We start from the raw sequence: 26,375 nt of genomic DNA on the forward strand, positions 1-26,375 counted from the left end.
GCATCGTTCGTCCGACACTCGTTATGTGTAAAAGGACCCTTAGGCCTTATGTCCACTGAACAGTTATAATTAAAATGTCCGTGCGGGTGTCCCGCACGCATTTTCCGCTTCCATAGGGATGCATTGGACACTCGCAGGTAAGTAAATATATGCGGATGTTTTTTTGCCCTGCCGCGCGGATCGGAGGGAAGTTCCGCTGCGTCCGGACAGGTAAGAGAATGTGTGGGAAATCACCCGCAGCATACTCCATTTTCTGCGGCTCTCCCGCAGGCTTCCATAGAAGCCTAAGGAAGCCGTCGGTATCCGCGGCACACCCGCAGCTGAATTTCTGCTTGCCAGTGCGGGAGAGCAGGGGTTCAAAAAACAAAAGGGGGCACGGCGCATGCGCGCGGCACGCCTCCAACATGCCGAGCACATCCGCCGGGCCAAAGAAAGAAGATCTGGCCGCAACAGAGGGAAGATCCGCTGCGTCCGGACAGGTAAGAGAAATCAATTTTCAGGTCTCATGTCCGCGGGAAAGGAGGGACCCGCTGCGGGATTCTGCATGGAGAATCCGCGCGGGCCCGTATTTCCTAGTGGACATGAGGCCTTAGACTACTATTGCATACCAATGCATAGTGTGCATCAGGTAGTCAGGGAAGCTGTTCAGCTATCTGTGATATCGCGATCGCCAGTGTGAAGGAGCCTTAACACAAGATCCTGCTCATCACAAACAGAAGAATGACAGCAGATGCTTTGTTTCATAGCACCTGGCTTTGCATTAAAAGGTTGGACCCAGACCACGAAGCATGTTTAATGTGTCTGAAAATGCATGCACACACCATAAAAAGCATAGTATATAGTGAAAATCTACATTAGTAGAAAACTAGGTTAGTACAAAAACATGAATACTGCTATCCTATTCATTCCTCTATGCACTTCACAAGCATATGACTTGCAGGTGACCATCTACAAAAGTCAAATCTGCATAGTCAGCTGATAATAGCAGTGCTTGTTGCTAGACAATGGCTTGAACCTTTTCAGATGCTGCCTAGCAAATAAAGCACAGGATAAAATGTATCCATAGTGAGGCCAAGTGGCTCCCGAATTATAATGGCTTCAAGGGACAACTTAAGATCTTGTCTCATAGACTTTCAAGGGAAAGAAACAATGTGGAGAGCTTCTAGCTCGGCAGAAATCTGACCTAAGGATAAAACTGAATCCAGCACATTAGTTGGATAAATACAGTAAAGATTACAGAGCAACTACGCAAAAAAATTTTTCCTACAATGTACAGAATAGACAATTACAAGTATTTTTGCAATATGTTTTAATAGCCTATTCTGTACATTTTTTGCACAAACCCCCTATTCTATTCTGCTATGCAGCTAGCTGAAGACTGTTGAAAAATCCATTTTCACTTAACTAACTGCATAGCTAACTGAAGGAGTGCTAGCTGTGCCTACACTGTTCTCTCTAGTGCGGGCACAGCTGTTCCATATAACAAATTTATTAATAAACCCTGCTTTATATTTTATTGATTTTTACAAACATACCTGTGCCCCTATGATCTGCCCCCAGCACGGTTTTTATTAGTTTTCTACCTTCGATCCTCCGTCGCCCGGTGTTGTGTAAGGAGAAGCTGTTCTATGCCTCCGACTGCTTCTCAACTTCACAGAGCGCCAGTTTCCCGCCAGACCCCATGCAATGTCTTTGGGTTGTGACATACACCCGATGCACTGAGACACTTTCAGTACATGGGGTCCGGCAGAGAACGGGTGTGCTATGATGGAGAGAAGCCGCCCTATAGCACAGAACGGATTCTCCTTACACAGCGCCCTGGAACAGAGGAGCGGAGGCAGGAGACCAACAGCGCTGGGGGACAGATCATCGGAGAACAGGAGCAAATACGTTTGTAAAAATCAATATAAAGCAGGCTTTATTAATAAACTTGTTACACGTAACAGTTGTGCCTACATAGCTGAAGGGTTTTGAATGAAAAATGTACAGAATAGGCTGATAAGAACGCATTGCAAAAATGCTTATAAACAGCCTATTTTGTACAATGTAGAATATATATTTAAAGCACAGACACGCTTTGAAGATAATAAGCAACACACAATCCAAGAGTCCTCTTATACAGGCAGATCCATCTGTAACAAGTGCATGTCGATTGCCACTATGCAAACTGACGATGATAGATAGATATGGGGACGGACAACCATCTTAACCCTTACTAATCCACTGTCTGACGTCTTAAGACATTATGATTTAAGGCTGTACAGTTCCGATGTTGGAATATGTCCGTCGGGGTTCTCTTACTGTATATTGCCAGCCTCTCTGCTGTCGGAGCCTATCCAACGTATCACCTCATGTAGTACTGGCTTAAGCCAGTACATAGCGCCATTGTATAGTGGCAGAAAAAGAGTAAGTCCCCTAGGAAAACCAGGATACAAATTGGACCGGAAAGGGTTAACTATTTAAAATTACTATCGGCTTTACGTCCAATTTACCACAAGGGGATCTGCTGCTGACAAAATGATTTTCATGCCCGGATAAAAGACACAATCAGCAACAAATGAGCATTTGCTCACTGGTTAGCCAATTGCATGGCACAATTAAGCCAGTTTCACATCTGTGTCGGAACCTGACCTAAAGGAGAAACTGAATCGGAGGTTCAGTCACAGTTTTGGTTGAAAATACTGAAAGAAAAGCGCTGAATGCAGCGCTTCTTCCATCCAAAAGCCAGGCAGCTGCGTGGAAAGTGGACAAACCCTGTTATAGTTAATGTGGTCCATCCAGCGATGGAGCAGTTTAGCTGTGGGGATTCCCTTTTCTCCCCAAATGGAGCAGGAAAACGGAATCTGCAACGCAGAATTGAAACCACCCATACACAAGGCATTGATTGGGAAGTAAAGTTTGGCCAATCATCCTGTGTTGGAGGGGCTTAAGAGCTCCTGCACAGTGGCAAGAGCAATATCGGGCTGTGATTCACGGCCCACTATTGCCCTAGCAATGCATGTGGAACCCCTGGATGCGAGAGGGGCCCCTTTATCCCAACGCTTTCAATGGGGCGGCAGCACCGCCGGCCCATTGAAAGCAATGGAAGAAAACTGCGATCCTCTGCTGTGACAGCAGCAGCAGGGGGTTCCTTCAGCCCCCTGGGGAGTCTCCCTAATCATTGAACACCCTGCCGCTGCTGTCACACAGTGTTCAGTGATGAGGGAACTTCCCGCGGGGATGAAGGAATCCCCTGTTGCTTCCATCACAGCAGAGGATCGCGATGTTCTCCCATTGCTTTCAATGGGGCCGGCACTGCTGCTGCCGCTGGCCCAACTGAGAGCAAAGTGAAACCCCTGGATGAAGGAATCCCCTGCTGCAGCTGTCATAGCTGCAGCAGAGGATCGTGATCTTTTACAATTCACCATCGCAGGCGTGAAAACCTTGCAAATCAGAACGAAACCATTGAAACTCATTGGTTTCATAATCACGTGTTTTTACTCCCTCTCGCAACGCAAGAAAAATCGCCCAATTTTCTGGCCAGTGTGAAGGAGCCCTCACTCTGAGAAACTCCCAACTATTCTCTTGGAATACATTACATGTATCAATTGTGTAATATTACACTGTATCAGTGTATCCTGTTGCCACGTAATCCTTTATTAAACAGGATTCATTACAAAACATAGTCCTGGTCCAAGTTAAACACGTAGAGGTGGAAAAGGCTATGCCTACATAAGACAGTGCATGTTAAGGACACACCCTGTGACAGATATATGCAAAGACAGAAAACCACGGTGTCGTTAGTGAGACGCACTGGAAATGATTAACACACACAGCTGCCTGCAGACACAGGTGAAATACCTGGGGCACAGCTCGCTTTGCTCTGTCCTGCTTGTTTCCCTGTTAAAACCCAAATATACAAGTATATTCAGTAGCCTTCAAACCAAGAAAAGCACACAACACTGACATGGTGGAACAAGGTTTGGACTTGCTTTTCTGTGAAACAAGAATACGCACACACATACAACACCTCCATAAGTCCTTAAATTGTCGTCTTCTGTCCAGTTATTTGCGACCATCTCTAACCCAAACCTGCTTCTGTGAAGCCTGTGTGATAACCAGTAGTTGACTTCCCAGACTCCTGAATGCCATAGCTGCCCACGGTAGTTTATTTTCCCCCATTACCGCATAAATGGGCAGGTATGCATTTAATAGTCCCTATAGAAACTATTATGGCAGGCATTAGTGGTCATACGGCTTTCTGAGAACCCTGCATAACCTACAAATGGGCAAGAAGTTTCAACAACTGGAGAAGAGGTCAATTCACTGGACATTTTATTTCAAGGCAGAAAAGCATTAGCAGGGAAAGCAGGCTGCTAGATTTCCTGTTAAAAAAGGTAAAGTAAGGCTGGGCAAAGTAAAAATGCCACAAGGTATTAGTAACTCTGGAGCGGTTAAACTAAGCTACACTTACGGAATCATCAAAATGAACTATTGTGATCACTGACCCACTGGAACCTCGCAATAGGGAGTTGCTTTCCCCACTGGGTCTATTGATCCTGATGATTGTGTATTGAGTGAGCTTTATTAGTTTATGGACCTATGATTAATCTCATGGGACCCGAAAACTAGTTTATGCATGTAGAAACATAACGCAACTGGGGAATATTACATTACAGATAAAAAGGGTATATTGAGCGATGTAACATGTAGCTAGAATTACTATTCTTTGTACAGCAGTGATTCTACTAAAGACTCCACAAGACCTGAAATATTTAGCAGTGGTTCGCATTGGTTTTCTTCTTCTTATGGAACTAACTATGAATAGATCATTAGGATTTTAATTATATACGAGTACCCAGATATTTATTTACCAATGCATATATTTATTTATTCCATCACCTTAAGTGCTGCTGTTCTAGCTGGTGATGGTATTGCTAATAGCTTATGATGCAAGCAAATGCTTGTTGTAGACATTGTGTATAAAGTCTTCCAAATCTTAGTCGACCAACAGGACGATTCTGCTCCAAGTCACACCATTAAAAAGGTTGGCCATCACTCCTGTTTAAAGGGGTTGTACGGTTTTAAATTAAAACATTTTTTACCTATGGGGCAAGGGTTAAAATATAATAAGCCCACTCACCACTCTTCCGACCCCCCCAACACAGGAAACTATTGACTGGCTCCACTGCCCTTCCCAGTCCTATGCCACTGGAAGTTAAGTGACCACTGTGGAGAATCAGAGGCTTCTGAACTCCTAGCATCGGTCCTCACATCTTGGGCACCATGATGACAGGAGTCCAGGAAGGTAGCCCTGCGGTCCCTGACTGGCTGGTTAGCGGTGCCCTTGGGGTGGTGAAGACAGGCGAGTATACTTTTTTTTTTTACTTTAACTCTTGCACAGTCAGTAAAGATTTTTAATTTGAAAGCACACAACCCTCCTAAGCCAGGTGCCTTGAAAGGCCCACACCAGGCACACAGGTCATACAGAGCCGAAACGCATGCTGGAATATTGGATCTGTCTCCAAGGGATTTACCTGTAAAGTTTGGCAAATCCTCTTGCATGGAGGTGAGGATTTGCTTGTTCCATCACAGTTTATGTCATCTCTCCCCAGATGTTTTAGCACAATGCACTTCTTCAAGGGGTAGTTCCTGCAAAGAAGCAACAGTCATATACACACACACTAGTATATTACACATACACATACATATACACACACATTTCATATATCTCTCTCTCTAACACACACACAAAATATTTCTTAGAGAAGTCACTCAAGTGTTTTTTCAGAAGATTAAGAAATGTTTCTTCTTCTAGACATTTACCCCTTGGCAAGATTCATTGTGTATATATGTAAAAACGGAGGTGTTCTTTGACATGCATACCGGGTAGTCATCACCATACGCCAGTGCAGGAAAGCAGCCCACTCAGGAGCTGAGACCGCACCATCTGCAGCACTTCGCTGTATATTACTGGCTCTTGATGCAAAAAGTCCAAAGAATGTTCCAACTTGGTGGATTCTGGTTTACATACATCCATAATATTTATATGTACCAACATGACAAAGGCAAATACTTGTTGTGAAACAACCCCTTCAAATGACAAAGAAGGTCAAGGCAAATTTATTTGTTTCCCATCTAGGGAAGGGAAACAATTACCCATTTTTGCCTGTTAAACCCCTTAATAGAAAAGCAGGATATACTTCCTGTACGCTCAGGGTTTGTGTGGAGGGGGAATTGAAGGAGTCGATCATGCTCGATACAATGCGGGTGACGGACATTTTTTTGTAGCCAACGTCCGCCTGCAACAGCTCCAATCAGCCGATAGGCTGATCAGAACTGTTAACCTTTTAAATGCCGCCAATTCAGACAAAGGTATTTAAATTCCCTGATCATTGTTCGGGGTCCCGGACAGCCTCCGTCGTGATGAGATCGTGGGGTGCTTCACAGTTGCCATGTTAGCCCTATGGCAGCCTTTTGAAGGCCCCCAGGGCTTCCATAGGGCTAATGACACACCCTGTGAAATATGCAAAGACATGCTGAGTAAATCAGGGTGTGGCGCTGATAACAGTCATCAGTGATTTCTAACTTGCTAGAAATCAGCGATGAACGAAAAGTGCACGATGGCAGCGCATTTAGACACATCGATTATCGCTCAAAAGATGGCTTTTGAGCAAATTTTAAGTGATAATCCTTGTATTTAAATGGGCCTTTAGTGTATGGAGAGCCAATTTTCATTACAGCAAAGACCATATTATCAAGTGCAGATCACCGAATCACCAGTTAGAAAAATACCAATGTCAGGTAACTGCAACACATATTGAGAAAAATGAAGCTTAGTAATGGGGTGCCTATAGGAAAGGGGGTTACTTCAAAGCCTTTGCACTCACTTCTCTGCACACTTCTTTAGTGCCTCATCTGCAATCTGCTTCAGGTTAATCAATTTATCTCCACGAAAAAAGCCATCTGTAAAGAAAATCAAAATATCAAGAAAATACTAAAATCTGCCCAACTTTTATGAAATCTCCTACTGCATGCTCCGCCATTTATATGGGTTGTTCTACTTATTAATTTATTTTTTTAATCTGGCCGTGCACTAAAACAAATGAAGCAATACTCCCCACTCTTCTAACCTGTGGTAAATGGTGAAAAGGCTCCCATGGTGAGCCCAGTCTTCGCTGACAATGGTGGCAGGGAACGACTGCAGCCAGAGGCGATAATGTCACAGTTCTGCAGATCTGGCATGATGGCACCCAGGATGTGAGCGCTGATGTCAGGAGAACGGGCAGGGAAGCTGTGGCTTCTGATTGGCTGTAGCAGTCACCTGACTTGCACTGCCAGTACAGATCAGGATAAATGCAGGAGCCTCTACGACGTTTACCGGGTATAGAAGAGAGGCAAGTATTGCTTCTTTTATGATTTTAGTGCATAGCCAGCTGTTTGAAAAAAAAAAAAAAAAATGAAGTCAGACAACCCCTTTAAGAACCATGCCTACCTGCTGTAATAAGGAGGGAGCAATGAGAGTCCAAGATCCGCTCACACAGAGACTCAGCAGAAAAACCTGCAAACTAGACACAAAAATGTGATACATTTACCATCAAACATAATTCCTTACTTATTAGGCAGCAGGTTGATGCTTTTGTTTTCCCATCAACAGAACCTTTCATGCTCATATGCTGACCATCTGACGTGTATGAGTGCTGACAAAACCCAACCATTGTTATGAAGGTTTTTTTAGCTAACATGCATGTTTTTCCTCTGGGATGAGAAAGGCAAGAAGCCTTTAGTAGCAGCTTAAAGGGGCCTGAACGATCATACATAGTACATTCGTGGCATATTGCTTGGATATGCAATGGTTGTCCCACTTATAACATTGTAACGTGCCTTTAAAAATGGTTTGGTTTATTACTGATTACTATATATATATATTAAATTCCCTATAAGACCTTATTCACATGGACCGTTTAGCTGTCAGATCCACGTAGGATTTTTCTGACGTGGATCTGACCATTTAATCCACAGCAACACTGAGCCTCGGAGTTCGGCAGTGGATTAAAATAAAGATCAGCATGCAGATTTAGACCCTGTCAATAAGACAAATCCATGTGTGGTATCCGGATGTGGTTCCTGCTCCAAGAATTGACTTGTCAATTCTTCTGTGCTGCAATGTGGATTTCAGTACCTGCATGTGGAACAATCTACACCACATAAACTACGGCGTGGGTATTCATTGTGTTCAATAGAATGCTAAAATAATGCAGACTCCGTGATGAAATTCCACAGTGTGAATAGGGCCCAAGATTCCAATCTTCTGTACCCCCGTCAGGTCATGATTTCTGAATATTCTACAGAACACTGTAGCAATTTCGGAAGCACTGCCAATAGTTCTGAATCGTCACGTCTAAATGCACAGCCATCGTACACTATTTATTTACAGTTCGTTGGTCGCTCACTTTCAACCAGCATAAAAATCATTGCTGGATCGTTAACTTCTCGCTGAGTGTAAATGTTCCCCACTCCGTGCTTCTCATATGATGTGAAGCGCTGAGCAAGAACCCAGCAGTGATCTGCTTGTCTAAACGCTCTTCACGAGCGCTTACAATGTAGCGGTGATGTCACTTGCTCGTGCGGTCGTTTAGACAATGGTCGTCCCGTCTAAATGGGACATAAGCCTATCCTTAAAACATGACCTGTTGGGAGGATTTGGCCAGTGTTTCGCAACTCTAGTCCTCATTATTACTCTGCATGAGCTGTATATGTATTGCCTACGATGGGATGAGATCAGAGATGAGCGAGCATACTCGCTAAGGACAATTGCTCGATCGAGCATTGTCCTTAGCGAGTATCTCCCCGCTCGGAAGAAAAGGTTCGGCTGCCGGCGCGGGTGACAGGTGCGTTGCGGCCATGAGCAGGGGAGAGCGGGGGGGGGGGGGGAGAGATCTCCCCTCCGTTCCTCCCCGCTCGCCGCCAAATCTTTGCTCCCAAGCGGGCACGTACTCGCTAAGGGCAATGCTCGATCAAACAATTGCCCTTAGCGAGTATGCTTGCTCATCTCTAGATGAGATACAATCCTTTGTGCTCTCCACAACTGTACATTTCACAAAATGTTGTTGCTATAACTCACCACTATGGAATGAATGGCTCCAATCCGAGCACATGCCAGCATTGCCACAACTAGCTCTATCACCATGGGCATATAAATCGACACACGATCTCCTTTTTTAATACCTAAGGAAATAATATTTGTCTTATTAAGCAATGAATGCCTAAAAAATAATCCTGGTAAGAGTCCATGTATTAAAGGGGTTTTCTGGACTAAATATTGATACCCTTTCCTGAGGATATGTAATCCATATTTTAGACACAGCCAACCCCTTTAAACTCCAAAATGTAATACATTAACAAAATATCATCATTAGTCGAATGACACATAGAAAAGAGCGCACGATACCTTGGTCACGTAGAACATTGGCAAACTGGCACACCTTCTTCAGGAGTTCTGCATAAGTGATGGAGGTAGAGTCTTCAGGTTCATTCCCTTCCCTTGAAGGAAGTCAAAGCCAGAAAGGTTTTATTTAAAGTGATAGAAATTGGTTCATAGAGTCACAGATGATACAAAAAGTATAATATTTAAAAAGTGGGTAACACCAACACATATTGGTTGGTCATAAGAGCAATTCAACTGGCAGTATGTCATTGGACAGGACACTTTACCCTAAAATGCATGATTTTTTTTTAAATTATTGTATCCACTTTGCATGAGGTATCCAAAATTCTACAGCATGCATTGTAGGGTTAATACAACTTTCCAGTCACTTCCTATAGTAATGCTACACACACATGCAAGAGGTCATAGGACCCAAGTTTGATATTTGTGTTAATGTATGTACCAAGAAAGACTCTCCAGTGGGCCCGGGTTAGGACAATAATCCGGCCTACCAGGTCCAGCAAAAGGCTATTCGATTAGAAACAGTAACCAATAAAACGCTATGTGCCATTCATTCCATCCCACTAAACAGTGTACATCCATAGCTGCTCACAGCGGTCGTTTTGACCATTTTCGCTTTTTTTTTTGTTTTAACACTTGCATTTGAAACAGATTCCCTTCTGATATTTTAGCGCCAAAACCTGCAGCTCCGCAGCCATACCCTCATACAATGCGGGAGGGATCTCTTACTGGCACTGTCCCTGAGATCGTCAGCTCATGGAAGCAGGGCCTTCTCTCCCATTTGCTTCTTTAGATTGTGTTCGTATGTCATGCATTTAAGACGGTGTATTTTAGGGTGGTTTCACATCTGTGGTGTGGATTCCGCTTTCCTGCTCCATTTAGGGAACAAGAAAAGGGAATCTCTGCGGCTGGACGGAACTGAACAGCACTGGACAGACCCCACTGATTATAATGGGGTCCGTCCGCTTTCTGCCCAGCTTTTGGACAGAAGAAAAAAAGCGCTGCATACAGCACAGATCACTAAAACACCAATGAGAAAAACATAAGAGAACGGTCACACACAGTGGTAGCTTAATGATGCAAGAAAATAAGAAAAAAAAGACATTATGGTCAAATCAGTTCTGAGTTACAATTAATCCCAACCAAATCCAATCCATGAGATCGCTGGACAGAAAGGATTGCTAAACTTTCAGATTTCCTCTATAGGACATTAAAGGGGTTGTCTCGCGGCAGCAAGTGGGTCTATACACTTCTGTATGGCCATATTAATGCACTTTGTAATGTACATCGTGCATTAATTATGAGCCATACAGAAGTTATTCACTTACCTGCTCCGTTGCTAGCGTCCCCGTCGCCATGGTTCCGTCTAATTTCGGTGTCTTCTTGCTTTTTTAGACGCGCTTGCGCAGATGGGTCTTTTCCCTTCGGCTCGGCAGCATCGGCGTTTTGGCTCCGCCCCCTTGTACGTGTCATCGCGTAGCTCCGCCCCATGATGTGTGCCGGTTCCAGCCTCCTGATTGGCTGGAATCGGCACGTGACGGGGGGCGGAGCTACGTGATGACGCTACAAGGGGGCGGAGCCAAAACGCCGATGCTGCCGAGCCGAAGGGAAAAGACCCATCTGCGCAAGCGCGTCTAAAAAAGCAAGAAGACACCGAAATTAGACGGAACCATGGCGACGGGGACGCTAGCAACGGAGCAGGTAAGTGAATAACTTCTGTATGGCTCATATTTAATGCACGATGTATATTACAAAGTGCATTAATATGGCCATACAGAAGTGAATAACCCCACTTGATTTCGCGAGACAACCCCTTTAACAAAATTAATATGCATATAACCAAAGCCCAAATGTTCCATAGAATTAGCAAATGTGATGTGACTGTTTTGGCAAGTGTCCGAGGCCATACAGATGATGTGACAGGTCTATATGGGACAAAAAAATATATTGAAAAGCCATCCCTGTTCTGGGTATCTTCAGTTATGATTTTACGATCAAGGTATTCAGCCACTTCGTGGGTCTCAAGTGTGAGGACGGCCGGTCTCAGGGTACCAGAAAGCTCAATACTGGCTCAGGTTATTCACATTTCACCCTCATATGTGTTATGTATAGATGGGGAAAAATCTGCTCTGAAACAGGAAGGTCATTGTATCTCTAGAATCCCCATCAGGAGAGAACATGTAAGTAAAATTCTGCAACTGCCCCCTGCATTGCATGTAAGAAGCTGAGAGTTATGGGGGTCTGACTAAGTACCTATAAAATGTGATACCACCCTATGTACAGTGACAGACACCGGGAGATGGCAACCCGCTTCTGCAGGTCTGGTCAGATTTTCCCCAAATCTCCTCACCCAGATCTCAAGCAATGAACTTACAAATCTGTTCTTTATTGTATTTCCTCTTCAATTCACAACTGTTTTGCTTCTGTTTGTATGTCATTTAATTTTCTCCTTTTGTACCTGCTGCACTTTTTGAATTTGAATTTTTTGTCAACTAGAAGAACCAAAAACCAAAATAAAGTTATGGTTCTTATAGTTTAAGTGACGGAAGTGTGTGTGTGTGTGTGTGGGGGGGGGGGGGTAGGACGACAACTTCCTGGACTCCCCATCACCCAAGTACCATAACTTAGTTTATAGTGCTTTATGTTGATTACAGGCTCCCTTTAAAGCTTAAGGGAAAAAAAAAAACCTCAATAGGTTCGGTACTTGTATCTTCTTAAAAAAAAATCTATAGGCTTAATGGAGGGTTTGACTACTAAAGTGCGATGTGTTTCTATGTGCACCTATACGGTACCAGAAGCAATGCGCCTGCTCAGCCTAGTAATTCAGCCGGTGGTGGCAGCATGTAAATGGGGCGCAATGTATACACCCTCTTGTGTTGAGTGCAAGGCTAGGGGACTTAAAATACAGTAAGCCTTTGCAGTTGCACCCGCATCATGCGCTAGCCTGATATTACAGGTTAAAAAGTAACCAAGGTAATGATTTTAAGCAAAATAGTCCCAAGAGTCAGTCAAGAATCTTTATGTTTTCAGTACATACAGTAACTATATAAATATATATACATATACACATACACAAACATACATATATATACTTTTTCGAACACCAAAAGTATTTAGCAAACAAGCGACATGATTTCCTCCTGCTCGGTCAGGATGGCACTAGTGAGACTCTAGTTACCATATACATACTAGGACAGGTTCTCACCCGTATACAAGATGTACAGTCCTGGGTGTTATCGGTGTATTTTCTCATTCCTTTTTATAGCCTCACGTTGACATGTAAACTCAGAACAGTAGGGCAAACAGACTTCCTGCAGTATGTCAGCCGCTGACACATCACACTTCAGGCTTATAAACAATGGCTGCTTGTTCAGTAAGACATGAAAGCGCACGGACAGTAGATTAATACAAAGATTTTTTTATATATAGAATTGTCTTTTTCTGCCAAGCCATTTCTTATATCCACACCGCACCGGCTCCTTGCTGCATCACTAGACAGATTTATGTTCAGGCGTCTAGGGCAACTGAATGACAAATTCTTGTGAGAGCTATAATGGCAATCATATCAAAGCCTACCGAATCCATGCGAAGTCCAGAAAGTGGTTACAAACATTTCTGCAATGGTCTTATTCATCCGAATGGGGCTAGCAGAAATCCATGCCCATGCAGCAGTAACAACCCAATGTACAGGCATGGGACTGATTTCAAAGGAGTTTTCCAACTTTGAATTACTGATGACCTATCCACAGAATAATTCATCAATAGTCGATTGCCGAGGTCCACCGCTCAGGCCCCCTGCCAACCAGATGTTCGCCAGCCAATACTATGTCATGTTTAATGTGAACTGAAATACGTGATACAACCGCCAGTGATTAAGGGTAGATTACATGAACGATTCTGTTTAGAAAAAAAAATAAAAAATTGTCCAGAAATAGAATGTATCTATTTGAATGTGTGTATTCACATGGGCATTGCTTTACTCAGATAACTATAAAATATTCTGGTCCGATCCTCAGGCCAGATTAGGACATGTGATGTGCGGTATCCGGCACATCGGACAGCACACAGATGGGAGGTTTGTTTGCTGTCCAATGCGAGCTGCACCAAAAATTATTGGGCACAACTCAAAAATCATTAATGCGCATATTGCCTGAAGTTATACATTTTGTCAGCATTTTACTCCAGTTTGTCTCCCTACAGGTTTCTCTAGCCTCCCAAGTATATTTTATACACCCAACACTTCTATGATCATCTGATTGTTGTTTAAGGCTGTGGTTCACACCGGGTGGAATGTCCATGTAGAACGTCCCCAGTGGAAGAGAGTCTTTTCCCCACGCTGCAGACAGTCTGCTGCGGACGAGCTGCGTGGAAACAGACATGCGGTACGGAATTCAAATCCGCAACAAGCCAATTATATTGTCGTCTTCTCTGCGGATTCTCTTCTCTCTATGGGGAGAGATTCCCACAGCGGAATACAGACGGAAAAGTCACTTTAAAAACCACGCCAAATAGCATGGGTTTTGAAGCCGCCTTTTAACGGCGGAAATCTCACAGAATTTCCGTGCCGTCCCCCTACGGACATTCTACAAGATTTCTGTCCCGTGGGAACCCAGCCTTAGTATTTACATCCCCAACTCTAAAGCAAGGAGATGTTATCCCACTAAATACAATGGTCACCAGCTCAAGGTATCGGTCATATATATATATATATATATATATATTATATATATATATATCTGGAGGTATTACTGCTGGGATCCCCAGCGATCATGAGAATGGTGCACCCCAAATCCACTAGTGAATGGAGCAGTGGTGTATATGTATGACCACTTCTCAGTTCACAGTCTATGGAGATTGCAGAGTTTAGCGCTCAGCCATCCCAGTCAATCCCATAGAAGTGAATGGAAATCTGGTCATGCATAAGCACTATCACTCCATTTACTAAGGGTACTTGGGATCACGATTTTCACGATCGCTGGAGTTTCCAACGAGCAGACCGTCAGCAATCGTGCAGTCGGCAGCAATGCTGTGGATAGGTAATGTATTTAGTGGGAAAACCCTTTGAATATTTTCTAGCAAATCAAAGAAAGATGCAGGAGATAATCCTATATTTGGTCAAAATGAGCACGAAGGCCTCAAATCTATAAGTATAGTAATTATAGTAGTAAAGTAGTTATAATAGAACTATCACATGCCTGAACACAGCGGAGTGCCCGCAGGGTATCGCTACATCCTTGTATGTGTTTGCTTTTGCATTGCAGCGGCCCATTGATCATGCATGGTCAGGAGGTGCTCACTACATTTATCTTGTTACAATAAAGGTGCTTTTACATGGAAAAAGAATTATAGTTAAAAAAAATTGCTGAATCATTGGAATTTGAACAATGGTTTAGTGTAAACACAGCCAATGATTGAGTGATAATTCGTTCACTTATTCATTTAATGCAGGCATGAAAATCATCATTGGCTAGTGCAGTGAACTGAACCGACTGCCTGAGGGCTCCTTTACACGTGCAAGAAAATCACGCAATTTTCTCACGATGCGAGAGCGAGTGAAAACGCATGATTATGAAACCAAGGATTTTCAATAGTTTCATTCTGCGTTTGCGAGGTTTTCCCTTCTGCGATGCTGTGCAACCCCCCACCCCCCAAAAAAAAAAATGTAGCATCCCCTCTCTTTTTGAGATACTGCCCATTGTCATCAATGGGGGTAAGCGGCAGCAGCGCCGGCCCGTTGAAAACAACAGAGGAACATTGCAATCCCCTGCTGCGGCTGTGACAGCTGTGGCAGGGAATTTCTTTAGCTCCACAGGGATGCGAGACTGTCGCATCCACGGATTTCCCCATGTTTTCGACAAGCCCGGCAGCAGCAGCGCCGGCCCCTTTGAAAACAATAGAAGAACATCAAATACCCCTGCTGCGGCTGTCATAGCCGCGGCGGGGAGGAAAGGAACCCCCGCAGAGATGTGAGTCTGTTTTCAAAACAGAAAACAGTTACACAAGTTTTCAATGGGGCCAGCGACAGCAGCGTTGGCCCCATTGAGATCAATGGGAAAAGATTGTGATCTCCTGCCGCGGCTGTGACAGCAGCGGTAGGGGATTCCTTCAGCCCCGCAGTAATGCAAATTGTTTCCATCCAGGCATCGTGACAGCGTTTGCTCGTCCGCCTGTTTATCCCCATGTGTAAAAATAACCCTACAACAGTCCTTCATACTGAGAAACAGATGTTGGAGAGAAACAAAAATTAAGCCCAATCAGCTATTTATAATGACCATAATTTGATAATGGTGGAATGTAACTATTGGTGCAGTCTAATTTGGCTATACCAGGTTCATTAAAGCGCTGCCATCTCTCTGAATATACAATTTGTGCAGACATATTACAGAGCTCTGGAAAACATGTATTTGTACAAGGCCATTAGGCCGGGTGCTTGCAGACCGTACCGACTAAATCAAAGCTCGATGTCGCTGTCTGTCAAATGGATTGCTGATGGAATTGGATCAACTGATAAATTGCCACAACAGCTGAGCCTATTCGGATGACGGATATCCTGCATCAGATCGGCGCTACAGGGCCTATAAAAAGGATTCTCCGGCTTGGAACGTTTATGATTTATTGTGCAACACTGAATCACAGCTATTAATTCAGAGACAATGATGAACAGAAAAGGACTGAATGACTATGCAAGAACAGCATTAGTGAAGGAGACAAATGACGAGGAGTCACAGCCTTGTGTGTCTAAAATGGGAAAGATGGTGTATACAAGGGAACCTTAGGAAACTCATTCTAGGGATCAATGGGGGTCCCAGCCGTCAGACCTCCACTGACCATAACGTTAATCTACTTTATAACACCTCATTTACTATAAGCACAAAGATGGCCAACCTGAAGCCTTTTGTTCGGCTCGTCGCTGCCATGGAAAGCTATGGGCAGCCCACAATCCTGAGGCTAAACCTATAAACTACAGGTACATATACCGAATTGTTCCAACCTGCAGATTGGCAAGAACAGTCCCCCAGCTTCCACAAACTCAAGCAATTGGTCAGGTAAGAAGTGAAAAGTGAAGTATATCAGTTGACTTCTCTTAGCCAATGGTCAATGATGAGAGAATGTGTTTCCCTAATGGCCTCTGTTATATTATACCATGGGGGAGCCATTAAAAGGCACTTTATATAACTTGGACAGCACCTCCAAGGAAAGGTTTCAGATATTAACAGCAAAGCCTTGCAAACGTAGATGTGTTCTACAGGGAATATCTTCTGTATCGTCCATTCCTACATTACAAATAAAATAAGAGGCAGACTGCTCGGGCTCATAGGCTACAAGCAGGGGGCTCCCATTTATAACATATCCTCATGTCCTAATCCTGCATATGCACTGGCATCACTGTGATGAGATAACTTCTTTAACTGTACCACAAATGTTAATTAACATTTGTAAGTTATCATTGATAGCCTTTTATGTCACATCTGACGCCAACAGTGTAACTTACCAATAGAACGCCACTTTATCCCCCAGCTTCTTCTCTTGGACGTTTCTATCGAGGACATTGTAACATATATTGGTGACGGCGCCTTTCATCCATTCAATGTAAATCTTCCCTTTGGTGACATCAAAGTTGTACTTCAAAAGCGGACGAGTAGGAGGCACCCTCCAGTAGAAGTCATTTGCAATTTCGCCCCAAAACTCTGCAAAAAAAGTTAAAAGTGCACAAAAAGATCAGTAACAGCAGCAGTAAGTAAGCTAGAAGACTAAGTACTATTATTTCTGTTTAGCACTGGCTGATTGTCTAATTGTAAAAGTACCTTTAGGCCTCATGATCACGGCATAAACTGATTTGCAAAATCCACACGGGTCTGCCGTGCCCATAGGGAATCATTGGGCACCCGCAGGTAATTAAAATAGCTGCGAATGTCATTTTCCCCCAGTGTGCGGATCGCACGCGCGAGTAAACAACCGCAGCATGCTCCATTTTTATGTGGTTTTCCCGCATGGACGGCTTTCATTGACGCCAATAGAAGCCGTCTGGATCCGCAGTTGTCACTGTGTCCGTGCCACGGACTACAGGAAAGCAGGAGTTTAAAGGAAAAAAAAAGAAGGCACAGCGAATGCGCACGGTACCCCGAGCGCATCCGCCGTGTAGAGGAAAGAATATCTGGCCTGTATGAAGGAGAGCCGCACAGCATCCGGACAGGTGAGTAAAATGTATTTTTTGGCCTCATGTTTGCGGGCCGGGTGGAATCTGCTGCGGGATTCTGCACAATGAACCATGCGGGCCCGCGGGCATGAGGCCTCAGTTGGCTGTCTGTAGTTGGCAGCTTTCTTCAATGCTATTACTGCCAGGCTTATCATCTAGGTACACAAAGGGCAAATTTTGGTGTAATTTACGAAACGGACTTTTTAAATACCGAAGTTGTGTTCACATGTGGCAGATTTATCGTAGAGCGCTCTGTGACTTCCCAATCCATCTACTCGTCGTCAAAACAGCTACATCGAAATGAAGGAAATTATTTGCAGTTGCCAAAAACTTTCTGCCTAATCGGATTAGGAAAACATGCAAAAAGTGCAACTGGTAAACTAGCAACCAGGGCGCATTTATATAATTCATGTATAATGGCTGCATACACTTCTCGGAACTTTCTCCTCCATGACTGGTATCATTTATCTCGTCACCAGTGAAAGCCCATTTATTCCAAGGCTGTAATTGGTATGTGCAGAGCCGTTTATTTTGCTGGAATGTTGGAGCCGATGCCAATAGTCCTGCGATGGGGGGGGGGGGGGGGGGGGGGGTTCGGACTGGTCTTGAAAAAAACAGGAGGATAAAAATGAACACAGTTTCAAAGTCCTTTTAAAGGGGTTAAACCAAGATTTCAAGTTATCTCCTATCCATAGAATAAGGGATTACTTGCCGATTACTGAGGGTTTCACTGCCGAGACCTCTTCTAATACCAAAATGAATGGCGTGCTGACACAGCATGAATGGTTGGGGCTTCATTCATTTCAATGTGGCTGACGGAAATACCCGAGTACTTGTCACTCTGGTATCTCCAGCAGCTGCATTCACAGTGAATGGAGGACCAGTAAGCTGGCTCAACCAGCGCTCCATTCAGTCTCCCTTTAGATGACGGGGAACACAGGGCCCCCATTTTTTATATTATCAGGGTACTCCGCAGTGGGAGCCACACAAATAAGCAAGTTACTCCTTATCCTGTAAAACCCCTTAAGAACTGCACTAGATGACTATAAGGCTCGGTTCAAATCACACTTGTCAATGCGTTTTTCACGCAGATGCAAGGTGGGTTTTATTCAATAACATCTCACATAATTTCTGTGAAATTGCGATCCTCAGGTACGCGTTTCACACACATCCGGGGATCACAAGCGTTTTCCATGGGAAACATCACACCACACTCGCTTGCTCATTGCACGGCACATGTTGTCTTTAACCCTTTGCAACCCAATTTTGGATTCAGGGTTTCCTAGGCGGCTTTCTCTTTCTGCCATTATACAATGGCGCCATCTGCTGGCTAGAGCCAGTACCGCGGTATGGGACATGCTGGAGAGGCCCCGACAACAGAGCGGCCAGTAATCTACAGTAAGAGTACCCTGCCGGACGTCTTCTGACATCGGAGCTGTACCACCTTCAACCAGAATGTCTTTAGACGTGAGACAGTGGATTGGAAAGGGTTAAAGGTCCCATTAAAAACAATGAGTGAGGTGCTCCAATAGAACGCCAGAAGATAGGACATGCAGTGATGTTTAAACTCGGAGCATTGCTGTGAGGGAAAAAGATCGTTCATGTGAATAACTATTCAAAAGAATGCCGTTTATGGCGTGAGCTTCGCGCTCATATGCATATAGCCTTATAAATGATTGCACGCTTCTTCTGAATAGAGGTAGGTGGGCTGAAGCAATCCCTGGCCCACTCCGCCTCCATTCACCATCGATAATCGTTCCTGAGTAAAAGCATGGGAACGATTAATGCTGGGAAAACCTTTCAGACATCTACACCCGACAGGTCGCCCCGTGTAAAAGGGCCCCAACACCGGCAGTCCCACTGAACGGAGGGGGTGGTGCACATGCGTGCCCACCTGCTGCCATTCACTTCGGGACTGTACCGTGGCCGGGCGGTCTGCACAACAGGTAAGACCTGTCCTTAGACAACCCCCTACATCTTAACACTCAGGATTTATGCATAAATATTAACATGTTTTAAACTCCATCAAACCCTTTATTAAATTACTACATTGTTTTATGACCCAAATTTGTTTTGACCTGAACTAGAAGGCCCGCTCTGGTCCTATGCACTGTTTTACTATAAATACCTGCAGTACTGAAGGGATACATTAGTTGCAAAACAGCAAACAATTAGCCACATCCCATCTTTAAGACCAAGCTGCAGGTGCTGCCAATGTTTGCAGTAAACACAACAGTAACAGACTGATCTACATTCTCTCAGCTCTCCAACGTACCAACGACTGACATTCAATCCCATTCACTTAGGGGCAAAAAGAAATATTACACAGATGAACATTCTTTCTAAGTGACACAAAATAAAAACAGCAGGATTGCCCCCGTTCCACCAGCACTAACATGGTCCCAGGGGTTCGCAGGTTTTCTGGCAGGGGCTTTGGTGGCAGGGAGGGTCTCTTCCCTTTCATGTGTGTCAATTACATGTATTTTTTTAATAGGCTTAAGGCCGCTTTTATACGGTCGTGAAAAATCGTGTGAGATTTGTACGTTGCGAGACGCACAAATCTACCATGATATGATCCTCTCATTCTTTTGAATAGGGCATACACATGAGCGATTATTTCCTGCAGCGCGGTGAGGGGAAAAAACGCGGCATGTCCTATGTTTGGGTGTTCCCTCGGAAAGCATCGTCCATTGTTTTCAGTAGGACACGAAGACACATTGCACGGCTTGTGAGATACACGCAAGAGCGATGCGAGGTTTCCCGATGGGAAACACTTGTTGATCCAACGATGCGGCTATTGGATTGGATACAGATTTTGGTCCGAAATACACATCAACGACATTCTATCCATGTAATTGAGTTTTCGCTACCCTGTTCAGATCATATCGCCAAAATATATCTGAACCCCCGAAAAGTGAGATTCAAACAGAACCAAAGCCTTCCAGTGCTGAAATGGAGACCAATAAGAACCACATGGGGCAACGGAAGTCTATGGTTCTACTTTCTGGACCCCGACAGAACAGCGGGACGCACACAGGAATGAGGTGTGAACAGCGCCTCACTTGATATGCATTTTGCATTTCACTGTTTTGCAGAAGCAAACATCCGCTGTGGAAGCAGCATGCTACTCATTTTGCACAGGGACTCAGAAGACTAGCCCCATTGAACGACATCCTTGTGCAGATGTGCTGCATACTCACAGCAGAAATATGAATGACAGCCTCGGATTTCTGCTGCACAACTCATTAAAATACATGTTGCATTTGATACATGGATATATTCCCTATAAGGCCGCGCTCACACATCCCTACGGTAAAACTGCAGAAAAACTGTGTTTTACCGGAACAGGGAACTGTGTATGCCTGCGAATGAAGGTGTGTAAAAAACGCCGTGCAATCACGTATGCACTATGCTCCTAACGCACCCATAGAAAACATTAGGGCGGAACGGGTGTAAAATGCAGTAAAATAGAACATGCTGCGCTCTTATTTGTGCAAGAAATCTACACAAGTGTAAATGGATCAATGAAAATCAATGTGGCTTCATTGGCTCCATTCACTGCGTATTGTGTGCGCGTAATATGCAATGAAATTACACTCGTTTGAGCGGGGTCTAAGTGAGAGCGCTGCGGCTGCCGTCTTCTGGGAGCCATTTACCAGTTTTAAATAGGTTTTCCGGAACTTTAGTAATTTCTTCTATTGATGACCTATCCTGAGGGTTGCATGTTGAGCCTTCCTTAGTGCAGCTTCCACCGAGTTTAATGTAATACGAACCTGGGCTACTGCACTACAGACGGCACGATCTGCTACCTGCAATGTCTGTACTGACTGCAGTGCCAGGAATTAGCGGATGGGTGGGGGATCGCAAGCGGGAGCCCACCGACAATCATCTATTGATGACCTATCCTGAAGACAGGTCAACAAAAAAAAAAAAAAATTATATATATATTTCCTTAACAACCCCTTTTTGGGCAATGCTGTCAGATAAACAGTGGTGAAATCCAATAACTACATGCAGGCATTAGATACATTGTAATACACATCAGGTTACCAAAAAAATAAACATCTTGAGAACTGAATGCCCTGTGATGGGTAAGGTGTGTGTTTAGCAGAACTGGATTCGCCATATTCAGCAGTTGGTCATGTGACACATCAGAGGTCTTTTTAAACCAAAGTAGCTATATAAAATGTAAGATATATAATGCAAGATACCAGCTGGTATCACGCACAAGCGAAGCAATGGTTGGATGACACATTTCCTCCATCATAGTATATATTATGTATGCTGTTCTCCCAGATTCTCGCCTCTCTGGGCAGGGCATTATCAGCACTTTCACCACTACTGATACTACAAGCACATAGGTAGATATTCTAGGGAATCACTTTATGACTGTCACTGACATCCCGCCAACTTCATAAGAGGCAGGCATGAGCATCACATCTTGGGGCTCACACAGGTGTATGCAAAGTCAGTCCATAAAAAACAGACCGATCTTGCTGTGTTCTGCACGAGTTATTGTTGCGCATGCGCAGGTTGTTAATGTCTGCGTGCCGTCCGTTTTTCAAGCATACAAAGAAGAAAAAAAAAAAAGCATGGCGGACCAACTAATGTCACTTTTTCCACACAACATTGGTTCAGATTAAAAATTGCACATCTGAATACACCAATTTATTTTAATGGGTCGGTGTGCTGTCTGTATTTAGTTAGTAAAAAACGATGGACAGCACATGCACTGAAAATACAACTACCCCTTTTCCCTGAAAATAAGACCTAGCATGATTTTCCAGAATTTTTGAGGATGCTAAATGATTTTTCAGGCTTTTTGAGGATGCTTGAAATATATAAGCCCTACTCCAAAATTAAGCCCTGCTAACAGTTAATTAAAAAAGTCAATGTAAAAATAGTGTCCAGGCAGCTATACATGTAAAAAAGTTAAACCTTTTTGAACAAAAATTAATATAAGACACTGTCTTATTGTCAGGGAAACACGACTATGTGAATGGGCCTTTGCAAAGTGGACAACAGCCGCCTTAAAGGGAAATTCCGGGACTTTAAAAAAAGGTTTATATTGACAGGTCATCAAAAGAGGATTGGTGGGGACCCAATGCGCGGATCTCCACCAATCAGATTCAGAGGGCCACTGTCACTGTGGTTAGCACAGAAAGCATTGAATTCAACCATAGCCACACAGACTGTACGAACCCGGGCCACCGCACTATGGTCTGCAGTGACAGCAACCCTGGGAATCCATCCACTGATTGGGGATCTGAGTGGCAACTTCCTGCTGGTCATCAATGATGGATAGATCTGCCCTTTAATTAGTTGTCAGGTGTCAGACCCCCAACGAATGTGACCTTGACATGTCATAAGTATTTTGCAAAAAAAAAAAAAAAAAAAAAAAACTTTTAAAACATCCCACAAGTTGCACCCCCATAATCAGACCTCACTCACCGCTGGGTTCTTGTACGGATTTCTTATACATTTCTTCATATTTCTCAAAAGATGGGACGTGCGCAGCGGCAGAGACCTCCGGCGCAGGAGGGTACACATCAGCCGAAGACATGACCGGTATATAGCAAATACTAACAGGGTAAAAAATGTGCAAAACTGACGGACGGGAGAGAAAATCACTGCCCTTTAAATCAAAAATGTCAATAGTGAAAAAGTAACAAAAAAGCTGCAGATTCCAAAATATTGACTCAATCCTATGCAACAGTTGCAAAAAGACAAAAATCAATCTACAATCCTAAATATTTAAAAAGACAGGAAGCGCCAAAATGTCCCAAAGTCACAAGAAGGCAGGGTGACAGCGCTCACTGCAACTCCACACTGCAGAGAAAGCCAGGCTGACCAGGACGGAGCTCCTGTGCAACAAGCTGCAGACGGGCTGCAGGGCAGAGCAGCTGCAAAATGGGCAAAGAAAGAAAAGCACTTCAAAATCTAAGAATTGCTTAAAATCTTGCTATTTGCAGTCAGCAGCCCGTGCGGACAGCGCCGCCGGCAGTCCCGGGCAAGTAGTGAGAAAAAGAAGTTTCATTCAGTCTCCGGAGCCTCAGGAAGGGGACAGGGACTCGGGGAATGCACTGCACAGCCGAGGGGGAGCGAGGAGTCCGGGAGCCGCTGCCGCGCGTGCCAATGTCCTCTGAGGAAGCCCGGAGGAGTCAGAGTGCGGGCTGCACCGTGCACAGAAGGCGTGAGGAGTCCTTCCTCATGTCCAAGGATGACCCTACAGAGGAGGGACTGCAAGACACACAAAGAAGCGGCGCCTGGGTGCTGAGCCGCTCTACGGCGCCACCTGCTGCCCGGAGGAGCACACGGCAGCTCTCCTCAGCGTAAATGGCGCGCACTGCTGGGTCACATATGGGTGTGGTTAGTGAGAAAAGAGATAAAGTATAAGGAGGAAGGAGCAGTGTGTGACAAGGAAGCATGGAGGGCAGAGAGGAGACAGTGTAGATAGTCAGAGGGGCCCCATCTCACCAGAATGTGCCCTATCTGGGTGACAACTTTAGTGCGCCATGTAATGGCTCCGACAACCGGCTTTCTCAGACCGCCGGTGCCCGTTCGCGCAGGGCGAGTTTCTGTCCGTATTTTCAGTACGAATACTACAATACCAAATTTATATAGTTTATTTATTATTTTTTTTGCTGTTTTATTTTATTTTTAAAGATGTTTATTTTTTTATTATTTTCTGCCGCCATCTTCTGCCCGCTGTGACGTTTTTATTTTACCGTCGACAGAGTTGTGCGACGTCTTATTTTGTGCATATTCACAAACAAACTCGCCCGTGAAATCTGTAGAAGCGTTAAAAAGCGCTGACGTTTTTATGCATGTTGCCAGGAGACGGTAAGAAAAAAATATGGAAAAACACGAGGAAGGGCCGTACCCGGAGCATGCTGGGATCATCAAAGATGCTAGAGATCCAAAAAATGCAGCAAATGTGAGAAAAACAGCACTAGAACGAGCGCAATGTGTGTCGGGTTTTCCATATTTGGCGGTTGACCTCCAGCAAACAGCGGGGTGCAGCAATTTTTTTTTTTTGCTGGAAGAAAACACCACTGCATCAAAATTGCCCAAAATGTGACTTTCTTGCAAAAAAGACAGTGTGAAGCTTGCATAAGGTTATTGGACAGACTGTGGAGTGTCCGCAGCAAACACTTGGCCGCAGATCCGCAGTGCAAAATCAGCATCAAAGTCCACACCGTTTTGGGGCGGAATTCACCTCATTTGAAGTGGCAGATTCTGCGTTCGAAATCGGCCGCAGCTAATTGACGTGCTGCGGATTTAAATTTCGTATCGCATGTCAATTTGTGCATGGATGGTGGTATCACTATCTTGGGCATTATAGAAGGAGGATCTTGTAGCGCTGTGGTAACATAGGAAGAGTGCTAGAAAAGCGGGAAGCCAAAGATGTTTGTGTGTTGTAGCTGGGAGAAATTGTCATGGAGGTCAGGGCCAGATACAGAAGAAAATGGAAACTGAACAACTCCAATCAGAGAGGATGTCACCTGTGATCACTGCATATAAAGGTGCTGTAGTCAGTTATACGGTCTGCAAAGCACCTGTTCAGAGCTGCTATCTAGCACTTTGAATATTTTTTTCTGCAACATTAGGGCTTATTCAGACAACCGTATATTAGCCGCGTATTCACATCGGCCAATATACGGCGTCTCTCTCTGCAAGGGGTGAAGGCTGGAGGAGCCGGGAGCAGTGCTCTGAGCTCCCTCCCCCTCTCCGCCAACTCTCCACCCCCTCTCCGCCCCTCTGCACTATTTGCAATGAGGGGAGGTGGGACAGGGCGGAGCTAATTGCCCCCCAAACAAACAAAAAACTTAGCCCCGCCCCTATCCTGCCCCCGCTCATTGCAAATAGTGCAAAGGGGGCGGGAGCTCAGAGCACTGCTCCTGGCTCTTCCAGCCTCCTCCCCCTGCAGAGAGGGACGTCGTATATCGGCCGGCGTAAATACTCTGCCGATATACGGTCATCTGAATAAGCCCTTAAGGTGATGTTGGGTGGTTAAAATCGGGGGGTATGGTTTGGCCATCGTATAATACTATAATACTGATCTTTGTATTGGTCTTTATTCAGTAACATTATGCTGGCTTAATGGGTCAAAATAGGTGCAACCTTAATACCCAGTCCCCCAGAAAATAAGACCCACCCCGAAAATAAGCTCTAGCATGGATTTTTCAGGATTTTGATGATGCTTGAACTATAAGCCCTAGTTACAGTTAATTAAAAAAAATCAATTTAAGTGGTATCCAGTCAGCGATACAGGTTAAAAAAATAGAATCTTTTGGAGCAAAAATTAATATTACACCTTGTCTTATTTTCAAGGAAACGGAGTATATCACTCCAGCCCTAAGGCCCGGGCTCACATGGCTGTAAGCGGAATACACTGCGGGAGGCTCGCAGCAGATCTCAGCTGTGAGCCAGGCCATGAAATTGAACGCGCATGACCGTGTTTGTTTCCCGCACCGTCGCTTGGCGATGACGTGGATAAATGCTGCCCATACACAGTGTAATTGTGTATGGGCTGCGGGTATATCTGCGACCATAGAGAACGATGGGCTCTGTCCCGGATATCCACGCTGAAATAAAACATGCTGTGTTCTATTTCCCACGAACGGATTACACAATTCCGAGTGGAACTGCATAATTCGATGCATTTGATTGATCTGCGTGTTACTGTGGATCATGCGCTCGCGGGATTTGTGTAATTCAAATCCGTTTGTGTGAGACCGGCCCCAGGCT

The 26,375-nt window shown here is 44.4% G+C and overlaps 1 protein-coding gene across 2 annotated transcripts in view; it reads right to left on the minus strand.

The window, feature by feature from the left end:
- ACSS2 (acyl-CoA synthetase short chain family member 2) overlaps positions 1-23,897 on the minus strand; it is a 39,733-nt gene extending 15,836 nt beyond the window's left edge. Inside the window, exons 1-8 of one of the 2 annotated variants that reach the window (XM_066587936.1) lie at positions 23,076-23,897; positions 16,920-17,115; positions 9,431-9,522; positions 9,104-9,207; positions 7,475-7,547; positions 6,870-6,945; positions 5,517-5,631; positions 3,841-3,879 (exon numbers count right to left, since the gene is read on the minus strand). In XM_066587936.1, the coding sequence (XP_066444033.1) occupies positions 3,841-3,879; positions 5,517-5,631; positions 6,870-6,945; positions 7,475-7,547; positions 9,104-9,207; positions 9,431-9,522; positions 16,920-17,115; positions 23,076-23,187 (807 nt within the window). In that variant the 5' untranslated portion in view covers positions 23,188-23,897. The remainder of the gene's footprint in view (positions 1-3,840; positions 3,880-5,516; positions 5,632-6,869; positions 6,946-7,474; positions 7,548-9,103; positions 9,208-9,430; positions 9,523-16,919; positions 17,116-23,075) is intronic. The other variant, XM_066587937.1, reaches the window with a different exon arrangement.
- Between the last annotated feature and the right edge of the window lie 2,478 nt (positions 23,898-26,375).

Source organism: Eleutherodactylus coqui, chromosome 13, assembly GCF_035609145.1.
Source record: "Eleutherodactylus coqui strain aEleCoq1 chromosome 13, aEleCoq1.hap1, whole genome shotgun sequence".
Taxonomy (NCBI): Eukaryota; Metazoa; Chordata; class Amphibia; order Anura; family Eleutherodactylidae; genus Eleutherodactylus; species Eleutherodactylus coqui.